Source organism: Cotesia glomerata, linkage group LG5 (assembly GCF_020080835.1).
Source record: "Cotesia glomerata isolate CgM1 linkage group LG5, MPM_Cglom_v2.3, whole genome shotgun sequence".
Taxonomy (NCBI): Eukaryota; Metazoa; Arthropoda; class Insecta; order Hymenoptera; family Braconidae; genus Cotesia; species Cotesia glomerata.
Window position 1 is genome coordinate 21,593,058 of NC_058162.1, and position 13,135 is coordinate 21,606,192.

The 13,135-nt window shown below is 31.0% G+C and overlaps 3 protein-coding genes across 3 annotated transcripts; 2 read left to right on the top strand and 1 right to left on the bottom strand.

The window, feature by feature from the left end:
- Positions 1 to 2,766: 2,766 nt before the first annotated feature.
- Positions 2,767 to 3,700, top strand: LOC123265525. Its single transcript, XM_044729325.1, has one exon. It carries the CDS (start codon positions 2,829 to 2,831, stop codon positions 3,657 to 3,659), a length of 831 nt encoding a protein of 276 aa, XP_044585260.1. The 5' UTR covers positions 2,767 to 2,828; the 3' UTR covers positions 3,660 to 3,700.
- Positions 3,701 to 6,556: 2,856 nt separating this feature from the next.
- Positions 6,557 to 7,125, top strand: LOC123264943 (protein BUD31 homolog). The gene has a single exon (XM_044728475.1). The coding sequence runs from the start codon at positions 6,684 to 6,686 to the stop codon at positions 7,116 to 7,118; it is 435 nt and encodes a 144-aa protein (XP_044584410.1). The 5' UTR covers positions 6,557 to 6,683; the 3' UTR covers positions 7,119 to 7,125.
- Positions 7,126 to 8,019: 894 nt separating this feature from the next.
- On the bottom strand, positions 8,020 to 8,882 carry LOC123265678. The gene has a single exon (XM_044729528.1). The coding sequence runs from the start codon at positions 8,767 to 8,769 to the stop codon at positions 8,056 to 8,058; it is 714 nt and encodes a 237-aa protein (XP_044585463.1). The 5' UTR covers positions 8,770 to 8,882; the 3' UTR covers positions 8,020 to 8,055.
- Between the last annotated feature and the right edge of the window lie 4,253 nt (positions 8,883 to 13,135).

Below are 13,135 nucleotides of genomic sequence, written 5' to 3' on the forward strand. Positions count from 1 at the left end.
ATGAAATAGAAAAACAAAAATGATAATTTAAAATTTGACAAATTAATAAAATTAATTTTAATCATCTATTATATTTATAACAATCATTATTTTATAATTTATGACACGTGCAATTTTTTAAATCACTTCGTGTCTTTTTCTACGTCTTCTTTTGTTCAAGGTTGATTAAATTGTTAATATTATTATTTTCTTAATTGTAGAATACATATTGAATACAAACAAATTTAATTATTAAGTCATTTTTTTAAAAATAATCATAATAATTATTAAAATTGTTTCCTAACTCGCGAGGCACCACTTAATTATTATATTAAATAAATTTATTATTTAGAATATTAATTTTTATTTTGAAATTTATTTTGCTTATTTTATACATTAAATATTTATAATTTTAACCAGAATTTCTGATTGTGCCAGACGATTATTGCAATAAATAATTTTTATTAACAGTATTTCAGGAAATTTTATCAGAAACTATTTTTCATTGTCTCAATAACGTCCATAATTATTTTATCTTCAAATTTTTATAATATAATCTTCACTTTCAATTTACTCTATTTGACTTGTTACTATTTACAAATTATCTACGTATTTAATAACATTTTTTTATACATATATTTGAGTATAAATTACATATTTTAAATGACTAGTTCTTTAATATATACTATAACTTATCAATATAATTAATTTATTTCTTAATAAAAACGCCTAAAAATTTTACTTGATAAAATTTACCAAAACGCCCTTTTAAGTCTCAACAATAAAATTTTTACCATGCGCATTATAATAATTAGGGTTATTTAAGATGTATATTCTGATGCAATCATTAATAAATATTTTTGTTTCCATTAAAAAAATTAAATTAATTTTTTTTTACATACTCGATTATCTGTGAAGTTTTTTTTCAATTTTTTTCCTTTAAATAAAAATTATTTATGGACGTTAATGAGTAAAAAATATAACCGTAAACGTACTATAGGATCGTATGTCAACTTTATCCATTCATTTCTAGAAATAAAAGTATAAGTATCTTTGAAAATAAATATATATTTAAATAAAATATAATTAAATTGTAGATGCTTTCATTATAGTGCAGAATGTTTTTCAATCTCGCTTCCTGGCGTGCTTATTTGGCAATCAACTTAATATTAATATCATTATATGAATTACTATTCGATAAAATAAGTATTAATTGATAATTTGTGATATACCCAGCAATTGTGTCAATAAAAATTTCTGGAAATCTATTTATTAAGCAAGTATAATTTATGATTTATTTTTACTAAAGTTTATTTATTTAATGCATTTTAATTTTTTACTAGAGTAGAGGTAAGTTAATTTTTGATTATAATTGTATGCTAATTGATTTTTTTAATCCCGTAGGTTATTTTGAGTCATCAACGTCCATCGATGTATTAAATTTGCCAATTTTTTTTTCCTCATCACGTTTTTTGTTATAACGAATCCATAAGTACGAGAAATACCTAAGTACGCCTTTACGTGTTTCTTCGTTGTAAATATCTCGTAATTTTAATTTATTACATGAAATATTTGTATTTGTTTTTTCTTCCATTGTATTGTTACTAGTATATATTTAATTATCTATTGGCTAAATTTTCTTCTAATAAATATAGTAAATTATAATTATAAATCAGGAAAAAAAAACTGAATGAAAATGTAAATTTTGTAATTAAAAAAAATAATTTCTTTTAATTGTAAAGAAATAACATTTTCAAAATTAAAAAAAAAATTAATCTGTCGTTACTAAGCTTGAAGAATGAAAGCGTGTGATTGTAAAAAATTGAATTATGAAAATTTCAAGAAAAAATTTTCATTTTTCAAGTTTAAATTTATTTATTTACTTCACAAAATTACAGATATAGTTGTACATATAACTACATGTAATCCCTATAGAGACAAATGGTTGTCTGTACATAGGGTAGGGAAAAAGAGATAGGCTTAATGTCTAGTGATAAACAATAATATTTATTACTAATTGAGTCACTCCTATGAGCCTTCAAAGAAAAATTACAATTAAATTTTGATATATTTAATATTTGGTTTTTAATATTTTAAGCCTTATTTTATTTAGTATTTAAAAACTAAAATTGTATTATTTTACACTGAGAAAAAAAAATACTTTTATTAAGAAAATTTTCTTGATGCAAGAACTCATGTTTTTGAAAATTTTCAAGAATATATATTCTTAGCTCAAGAACTTGTTAAATTGATTGAAATAATTTTTACTTAATTTAAATAAAGCTGTTCTCTTGTTTATCTATTATTCAAAGATAAATATTGATGCTCTTCTCTTCAGAAATTAAAAATTAATAATAATAAAATATTTGATCGTTACCGAATTTCTTGAACCAAGAAATTGTTAATTGAGTAAAGGTATTTTTTTTTCACAGTGTAGGGAATTAGTTGATTCTGTGTACTTGTTAACTATTTTTTCATTTTAACCTTGTTCGTTTTATTAATTTTCGCCAATTCTTTATATTCAGTTGGCGAAAGATTAAAATATTTTATAGCAACGTAGTGTGGACTTTTACAATATCTCGTTTTATTGATTTTACATAGTTTTATCTTTTTGTGTCTAGATCTACCAAATATTCTGCTAAATATCTAATAAATATTGAATTTATTATAAGAAATTCTCATGTATAATTCAATTCATCGTCTTCAATGCGTTCAAAATTAGAATTTTCAAATTTTTATGACACAAATAGGCAAAATTACAATTCTAAATAATTATTAAAAAAATTAATCCTTTCTATAGATGTATAAATAATTTTATAAGTTAAAATTTCTAAAAATCCAAGTACAAAATGTTAAAATTCACAGACTCTCTAAAACGAAAATCTAGCGATAATGAAACTGAGGACGATGATGTTATAATAATGCAAAAATCACAAAATAATCGTGATTCTGAACTATCAAATGAAAATTTCAACATTTACATCGGATTGAAACCACACAGCGTAATGTATAATTCGAATGAAGTTAACAAACTGATGCAGTACATCCATCACGTAATAGATTACGCGTGGAACTTTATAGAATCATCAAGATTTACAAATCTACCAGACAGCGTATGGCATGTTGCAATAAATATGGTATCAACAATATTGAAATACAACAATTTTCCGGGCATCGATAAATGCAAGGTACTGATAACTGAAAACAGTGTATTACTCAGTGAGCCGATTGTCATTACGCTTAACAACCCGTCAATGACCAGCAACATGTCAGGAGCCGACGTTCCATTATTATCACAGTCACAATCTCCTTGCCAACAACCCTGCGTTATGGTCTCGCGTAAGTTATTACGTGAGTGTTGCAAAGTAAATCAATTGCCGCAGATAAAATTTGATGACAACACGCGCTTGGAAAATTTGGAAGAACATGTTATCAACTGCGCTTATGAGCACGTTAAAGAAATTCCGTTGCAGGAAGAATTATTGCAATTATTAGTTGCTGCTGATCACGCTGCCAATCACTTTATGGAAGAGATAGCCTATCAAAAAACAGATTACATTAATCATAAAAATTTTGCACGTTCATTCTATACTTTACATTCGAAAATTAATATACAATGTAAAATGAATGCTAAACACTTACCATTGAATTTACTTGCGCGCTCTGATTATTATATTTAAGCTTATCATTTAAAATTTATAATTGAAATTAATTTTTTTTTCACATTATTGAATCATTAAAAAATTCCTGTAACATGGAAATGTTTGTCACTTAAAAAAAAATAGCGTCTTAAATTCTTACCACCTCAGACATACTTGCTACCATTTTTAACTTTAAATTACATTTTTTACTGATGATATTGAAGTTGACAAACATAAATTTTTCAAGAATTTTATAGCAATGAAATTATTATGAAAAAAATTGAGTAAAAAAAGATGAAAATTAATTTAGCAGATATTTTAGAATTTTTTTAACAAATAAATTATGGCAACAAAAATTGGCATGAAGGAATTTTCAAAAATTAAAAATCTAATTTTTTTGAACAAATTTGTTTGCTAAAAAAAAATTAAAAAATGTTCTAGTGACTGCTAAGTTCAATGTCATAAAAAAATTTCACTTGTGAAAATAAAAAAAAATTATTAATAGAAATTTTTAACAGCATTTTTTTATTGTAATTGATTTGTTATAAGAATTTAAAAGCATTTTTATTATTGTAATTGACTTTTTATAAAAATAATTAAAAAAAAATTGACAGTTAGCTAACTTTAGCATCATTTTTCACTGTCATATGTTACGATCCCGTTGATTTAAAAAAAAATTATTATAAGTTGATTAGTCGTAAAATTTCATACAGAGATTTTCGTTGCTAGTATTTCTAGCGAAGGCCCGGGTCTTGATCACGTTATCGGAGTGCAACCTGAGCAAATGCTTTTGAATTTTTTGTAAAATTAGAACGAGATAGTGTCTGATAAACATTAAACAGGTCACTTGAAATTGACGTTACTAAACTGTTAAAATTTGTTTTCAACAATTAATTTTTTTAACATTTAAGCATTTACACTTAGCTTATTGATCCTATTATCTTTATTCCCATAATTGTTAAATATTGTTCTTTTTTTTTTCATCATTATTAGATTTCAGAGATTATATATTTATTATTAAATCATTAGTTTCATAAAATTAATCCTATCTGTTTTCTTTTTTTTATATTTAATTTAATTTTGCTACACCTGTACTTTAATATAAATCTATGCATATTTTTGTCATTCGGCTATTTGCCTTGACATAAAAACTGAATAAATAAATAAATAAATCCAGACTCGTTAGCAAAAATTGTCATAATTACAATGAGTATAAGCTGTACGGTCTGCCTGATATCGATTGATTCTCTACCCAGATAGCAAAATGACGTATTAAGTTATTCCGAATGAGCTCAGATTTCTGATTTGGACGTCAGAGTCTACGTCTAAAAGACGTCTTTAAGACCTTCTGAAGAGGTGGAATGCGCCGCTTATTGTAGACTTTAAGAACTCATCAAAACGAGCTCTTAAAGAGCTCTTTTTTCTGAACTCGCACAAATGAATGATTTTTGATCTCTATACGCTATTATAATGATAACAATAATAAGAACACAACAAAAATAATATTAATAATAATAATAAAAGTAAATTATGAAAAATATTTCAGAGTTTCATGAAGCACCGATGCTGATTTCGAATGTTTATTATTTTAGTTAGACCTAATATTGTCGGTTTAAAAAGAGAAAGTGAAAATCGCAATAGCCGTAACTAAGATTCGAACCCGAGTCGCGCGCGTGCTAGATCGATACCTAACCCCCTACGCTGTTCAAACGATATAGATAGTAATGAAATGTTGCGATCATTGTCTATATTATTTATTCTATTTATATACTAAAAAATATTCAAAAGTCTACCTGTAATATTTTTTTAAATAGTCTATATAAATTTTGTTTACTTTTCACAATATCTAATAGATAAATTAATGAATATTAAAAATTCAACAATAATTAATAAGTATATAGTTATAAGATATCGTTAAATTCGAATAAAATGTTTAAAATTGATACATGCAAAGTACTCCTTAAATGTAGAAAGTTCACATAATTTTTTCAGATTAGAATCCAATTTTATTATTTTATCTAAATTAGTTTGATTACGAACCAGATTTTAACATTATTGCCTATTACTTTATAATATAATTTAAAATTTTTGAAAAATTTAATTAACCTGGATTAAGAGAAATGAGTTAACCTATGCCAAGTGTATTTCTATATATTAATCTATTCAAATTGTTTTAAATCATTTAATTCGAATTATTTTTAATCATTTTCAATTTAATTTATCAATCAGGAAAGTAATAAATTAAAAATGAATAAGATTTTGACAGCTTTATATTAGAAAGAAATTTGTGTTTTTGTTTATAATGTCTATAAGCTCATTATACGCAACTCAAAAAGAAGTCCAAAAAAGGGACTCAGTTATATGTCAGAAAATTGACTCCAAACTTATGAGTTCATTAAGAGCTCTTAGTTCTGACCTCGTAAAAAAGAGCTCCTTAAGACGTCACATTAGGATTTCTATAAGAAGTTTTTTAAAAGACTTCATACTGAAATCTTTCTGACTTGGATGCTGACTGGGATAATGAGACCAAGCCTGTAAAACATAGAAATTAAGTTAGCCAAATTTTAGAAATATAACACGTATGTTTATTTATGTAAAACATTTAAAAAAATGAAAATTTAATTTGTTTTGAATTATTAAAAAATTTAATGATGAATTATTGTTTGTTTTCGCTTTTTTTTTACCTGTAACAATAACTCAACTTAAACACATGTGTGTATAATTGAAGTCTAAGGACGCTACCACCAGATGGCCTTTAAGTTTGTTTCTCTGACTAGAGTCCTTCGCTATCCAACTCCACAGTGTTGGCTTTCACTGTCACTTTCTGTGTTGAGGAGTAATCTTCTAATCTAAACAACATCTAAAGTGATTCATACAGAAACTTCTACATCATTTTATTCATTTTTCAATTGTATAAAATTTTATAATTCTGCTAAATAAAAAATAGTTCAGTGCTAAATTTAAAGATTACAAAAGCTTTAATGCTAAATTGGAAATTTATTTACTTATACCACGTGGAAAATTTTCTTGTAACCTTAAATAATTCTGTACACAAAAGTAACAATGCCAAAAGTTCGCAGAAGTAAAAAGTCACCGCCAGAAGGATGGGATCTGATTGAGCCAACGTTGGAGGAACTGGAATCCAAAATGAGGGAAGCTGAAACAGAAACTCATGAAGGTAAAAGAATACATGAGTCACTATGGCCAGTTTTCAAAGTTCATCATCAAAAGTCTAGGTACATATACGATCTCTTTTACCAGAGAAAAGCTATAAGCAGAGAATTATATGACTATTGTGTGAACGAAAAAATTGCTGACAAAAATCTCATTTCCAAGTGGAAGAAAACTGGGTACGAAAATTTGTGTTGTCTTCGATGCATCCAAACGAGAGATACTAATTTTAAAACAAACTGTATTTGTCGAGTTCCTAAAGGGAAGTTGGAAGAAGGTAGAGTCGTAGAATGCATACATTGTGGTTGTCGAGGATGTTCAGGTTGAATGAGTCGAGCTTGAAATAAAATTATTTTTATTGTAAGTGTAAAAATTTCATTGTACGGTAGGATTTTTCAATACATTTTTTGAAACAATTTGAGAAGACTATAATTATTTTATTTAATCCACTTTTCCATGAATTAAACTTTTTAATGATTTAATCTTTGCATATTCAAATAGATAAATAAAAACTTTAAGGTTTGTTATTTGTGAATTTAATTGTAATTAAACCATAATTATAAATAATTAAGAAAGACCTTAGTACCTTGTAATCATTTTTAAAATTAAGTTAACAACAAATAATGAGAATAAGTTAATGATTTAAGGTAAAAGACCCCATTAGTGGCGGGGACCTCATTACTGACACTTTCTTTGGTTTTGGTACTTATTCAATTAATGAAATCATTAATTTCAATAATAAATATATTATTTCTAATCTTTAAGACCTTTAGATTAAAAAAATTTTTAATTTTTATTCCAAGTAGAATATTTTTTCATTGAAAAAAAAAGTGCCACTACTAGGGGTTAAAGGTGCCACTAATACGGTCTTTTACCTTATATTATAGTTACACATTTAAAAATTTAGATTGTTAGTTTAATGTTTAAGACAAGTGATATAGAAGAACAAAAATGATAATTGAAAATTTGACAAATTGTAGAATACATATTGAATACAAACAAATTTAATTATTAAGTCATTTTTTAAAAATAATCATAATTATTATTAAAATTGTTTCCTGACTCGCGAAGCACCACTTAATTATTATATTAAATAAATTTATTATTTAGAATATTAATTTTTATTTTGAAAATTATCTTGTTTATTCTAGACACAAATATTTTTATGTGAATTAAATTCTAAAAAAGAAAAACAGAATTTCATAATTTATCCATTCAAATAATACTGAAAAAATTGTTTTTTTTTTTTTCTGTAATAAACAAACTAAATTTCCCATTTCAATGTATGAACTTCCAAAAATGGCCTGACATAAAATCCCATTTCATTATTATTCTTAAGCATGACATTTTGCAAATTAATTAACGATGTAGCCAAAGTAACGAATACTGATCCAGTTAAAATAATTTGTTTGGAGCCATAAATATTTGACCGATTATTATAAACTAGTAATTCATAAGATGTATTTCTAATATGTGCCTGTTGCGAGCGTATCATTTGAATAATATCAATGTTATTGTTTATTTTTCGTTTTGCATCTGATTCCGGATACTTTAGAGATACAGTACCTTTTGCGATCAAATCAGGTTCACTAAACGGTGGTTTAGTTTTTAAGCGCAGCAATGGTAGCAATTTGTTACGTACGAAATGATAATTTTGACTTCTATAACGGCAGATTGCTGATAAATAAACGTCAATATACTTTTCCAATTGGTTTATTCGGTCAATGTTTTTTTCTTCAATGTACTGATTGAAGATCGTCAAATTTACGATGTCGCGTAATTCGAGTAAGTCTTTAATACCATACTCTTTCTTCTGACATAACGATACTATTTTGTCGATTATGTTAATATTGAATGCTGCTTTATCAATGCCATAAAAATTATGCAACACACCTCCACCGACTTCACTTAGTTTCAATAATTTCTGATAAGAATCATCGGGATCCAAAGGTTCAACTAGTGGTTCAGCAGTTGCCATTTGTTACAATTTTTTTCAAAACAAATTTCCTTTATTCGTTATTTTAATTAAGTAAAATACTTTGCAGTGATGACTAATTTATCACGAAAATTCTAGTACTAATATAAAGATACATATTTTTTGAAAATATTTTTTCCTGAAAAATTGTCATAGTGTTTTTACCTGTTTTGTTATTAAGTTATTATATACCCTTTTGTATGAGAGTTACATCAGAAGAAATCACACAAGCAATGTATTAATGTCAACTGTTACCCATATAGCAATCTTTTTCAAGGCTTGAGCAAGTCTGGTCGCAATTTCGATAGTTGTTAGTATCTTTTTCTACCTATGAGTCTTGCTCTAAATACTTGTAGCAAATTCAATAGACAAGTCTTGAACAAACCTTGTACAATAACTTTGGGCCAGATTATACCTCAAGAATTGTGTAAGAAAATTGAGAAAATCTGAAGATGCTCATCGATAAACTAACTATATCGATTCTTGAGAAATACTGACACCAGAAGCATGCTGAATATACTTGTGCAAGACCTGCTTAAGATCTGCTCAAGATCAGATGTTTTCGAATGACTGTTCGCATCATTCTACCCCTCTTATATTTACTATAGGATCAGTGGATCTCATTCAGCTTAAACATTTAGAGTATAGACCTACTGTTTTATCGATCAAGACAAAATTATTTTAAAATGAGCACCACTGAATCAATACATCTTCAAGTAGTGGAGGGGAAAAAGTGCTATAAAATATATAATGCATCATGTATCTTGAGCAAGTCACGCTTCAACATTTGTTGTTAGTTTTTGGTTCACAAATGCTTTAGAAATGAACAAATAACTGAGAGTTACGGATCTTGAGCAAATCATGGATAAGTGTCTGTTGTGAGTTTCTGATTCAAAAAATCCGTCAGAAAGTTTTTCAATGCACCTTACATTAGACTTGTCTCAAACGCATGTTAACTGGGTAGTACCATGGAAATAAAAATAATTTCATAAAATGAAAAAAAGTGTGTGCGTGTAACCTTTACGCGCGATTGAACTAAAACTTCTTTGGCGTTGACGGCATATATCACTGAAATGATTAAATTTTAACTTGAATAATAAATATCACATTATAATTTAATTATATTTGGCTCCCCGCCTTTATTAATCCCGTCAAAGTTTCTCAGCAAAAATGTTTCACAATTATTTACAATTAAGTACAATTATTTCTAAAAAAAAACATTAACATGGCCCTTTTATTATGGTTTTTGTGTGAAAAAATATTGTACAAGAAATTATTGCTGACAATTTTTGTTGCGAGAAATTTTGCATAAGAAAAAAGAGACGGTCACCGATATTTTGCATACTATTGTCAAGATAATTTAATGGAGATTAATTTGACACTTTTCAAAAATTTATTTAGTTTACTAGAAACGGAAAAAACCTCAAAATAGGTCAAAAAATTTTCCTGTCCGTCATGTATGAAACTCTGAAAACACTATAACTTGCGAAAAAATGCATCAATTAAGTTAAATTTTTAACTTCCCGCTAAGAAAATTGAAAATTTTCAAAAATCGGGAAGTTATTGGTTTTACCCCGTTTTTCAAAAATCGAGTTTTCATCAGATCTCGACTTTTTGAGGTCCTAGGAAGCTTTCCTGACTATTCCCGCGAGGGTGTCACTATGTCTGTCTGTATGTATGTATGTGTGTGTGTGTGTTTTTTTTTTTAACTTAGGGGGGGGGGGAATCCCTTTTACGGATTCCAGGCATAGCTGTTCGGCCTGGATATGTGGCGACTCGACGCAGCGTCATACTACAACTCGACGCTAACGCCCCTACCCACTAAACCCTAAACCCCTTTTCTTCTTTCCTCTAATCCCTCATGGAAACCGCCGTCAGGCATTACTTCGTGAGGGGAGGATCTAGCTACTGCTATTCCTTCTGGTGGCTAAGGTGTTATTTTTCCTTCCTTCTAGTTTCTGTCATTTGCCCTTTTTCTTTCAATGGAACGCAGCTCTGTAAGCACTTCGGTGGTAAACGTGCTTGTGGCGTTCCAGGCAGCTTCGGATGACAGCATTTCTTCTACTATTGACTCTGGTGTGATTTTCTTGTTCAGGATCTTCTCTAACTCATCATGCTGTGGGTTAAAACGAGGGTACTCAAAGAAAACGTGCTCCGCATTTTCAGCAACTCTTGGGCAAGACGGACACTCTGGGGAATTATCGTGCTTAAAGCGATGAAGGTACTCCCGGAAACAGCCGTGTCCTGACAACATCTAGGTCAGATAGTAGTTGGCCTCGCCGTGATTCCGGTTAAGCCAAACGTCAATCCTTGGTATAAGTCGATGAGTCCATCTTCCCTTCTCCGCAGCATCCCATAGTTGTTGCCATCTTGCTATACTATGTTGTCGCTCTTCAGTTCTCAGTTCTTCAGCTCTCAGTGTAGATGACCTCTTTCGGTGGTATAGGTTCCGTCTTTCCTCAGCTAGGACTCTAAGAGGCAGAGTTCCAGAAATGACGCAGACTGCCTCCTCGGATATTGTGCGGAAGGCGCTTGCAACTCTCAGTGCACTTAATCGGTAGACCGGTCCGGCTTTCCTCCATGATTCTTGGGTCTTCAGCGCGTCTGCCCAAACGGATATTCCATATGTGAGCACTGATGTGACTACTGACGACAGCAATAGTCTCCTGCTCTGCTTCGGGCCTCCAACATTCGGCATCAGTCTTGATAGGCTAGTTACCACCGCTGATGCTTTAGCACTTACGTGTTCGACCTGTTGTTTAAAGTTCAGTCGGGCATCCAGCGTCACCCCAAAATATCGGATAAATGGTTGCGATGCGATCTCCTGCTCGCCGACATTCAGCTTGATGTTTTCTACGATCTTTCTGCTGGTGATGAGCACACCTTCAGTTTTGTGCTTGGCTAACTCCAACTTCATCATCTCCATCCATAGGTTAATCCGGCTAAATGTGATATCGAAAGCCAGATTGATCTCTTCCAAGTGTTTCGCGACAATCACTACCGCTACATCATCGGCATATGCAACAAGCTTCACCTCTGATGGTAATGCAACTCTCAGGAGACCATCATACATGATGTTCCACAGGAAAGGACCCAAAACCGAGCCCTGTGGCACTCCTCCGGTTATTTCGTACTCCCTTGGACCGTTTTTCGTGTCATATTTGAGGACTCTGTCTGTAAAGTAGTTTCCTACCATTCTGCGCAGGTATCCTGGCACTTCTTTATCTTCGAGAGCTCGCATGATGCAGTCCCAGTTAGCGGAATTGAAGGCATTTTTTATGTCCAAGGCAGCCACTAAACAATACTTCTTTCTGCCACGTTCCCATCTCTTTCCAGCGATTGCCTCCTTAGCTGTATCGACCACCAGGTTGATCGCATCCAGCGTTGATCGTCCTTTCCGGAAACCACACTGGCCTTCTGCTAGGAGTGGATCGACGACTGCTTCTATTCGTTGGTGCATTATACGCTCTAATATCTTACCCGCTGTATCCAGCATGCAGAGTGGTCGGTAGGATGATGGCTCGTCCGGTGGCTTCTTCCCTTTAGGGAGAAGTACAAGTCTTTGCTGTTTCCATCTTCTAGGTAAAATCCCTTCTTTGAGGCACGAATCGTAGGTATCTAAGAATAGATTTGGCGCTGCTTTAATAGCTGTTTTTAATGCAATATTCGGGATTCCATCCAATCCCGGCGCCTTATTATTCCCTACTCGGTTGCACGCCTCCATCAGTTCCTCTTCTGTGACAGGTGGAATGTCTTCTTGATTTACTGGCAATGAAGAATAGCCGAACTTACTTTGTCGAGGAAACAGCGTAGAAACTATTCTTTCCAGGAGCTGTGAACACGTAGGTGATGGCATTGGCTGGCGCTTCAGGTGGGTCATGACCACCCTATACGGTCTGCCCCATGGGTCCTTTTCTACCTCATCGACGAGTTCCTTCCAACAGCGTCTTTTGCTATCTTTGATGGCCTTGTTCAGTTCTCGACGGGCCTTTTTGTATTCTGCGACCAGCTCCGCAGAGTTAGGTCGTCGGTGGCCACGCTGTGATAATCTTTTCTTTTTGTGACAGGCTGTGCGAAGGGCGTTAATCTGATCATTCCACCAGTGCACCGATGGTCTTTTATTGATGCCACGCTTACGGGGCATGTAGGTGTCGCACGCCTGGGCAATTCTCGTCATTAAGTCCTTCGTCTTCTCTACAGCATTTCCTGTGATGATGGTCGAGTCACTGTCTAAGGCTACTACCAAAGCTTCCGAGTCAAAGTCTTTCACTTTCCATCCAGCTGCATTAGTTTGTCTAGTTGCTCTTTGAGGGTTCCGACCAGCCGATATTTCCCAAAGTATTGCACTGTGGTCGCTGGCGGTGTAGGT

Coding starts and splice junctions, on each gene's coding strand:
- LOC123265525 (XM_044729325.1), top strand. CDS start 2,829: ATGTTAAAATTCACAGACTCTCTAAAACGAAAATCTAGCGATAATGAA.
- LOC123264943 (XM_044728475.1), top strand. CDS start 6,684: ATGCCAAAAGTTCGCAGAAGTAAAAAGTCACCGCCAGAAGGATGGGAT.
- LOC123265678 (XM_044729528.1), bottom strand. CDS start 8,769: ATGGCAACTGCTGAACCACTAGTTGAACCTTTGGATCCCGATGATTCT.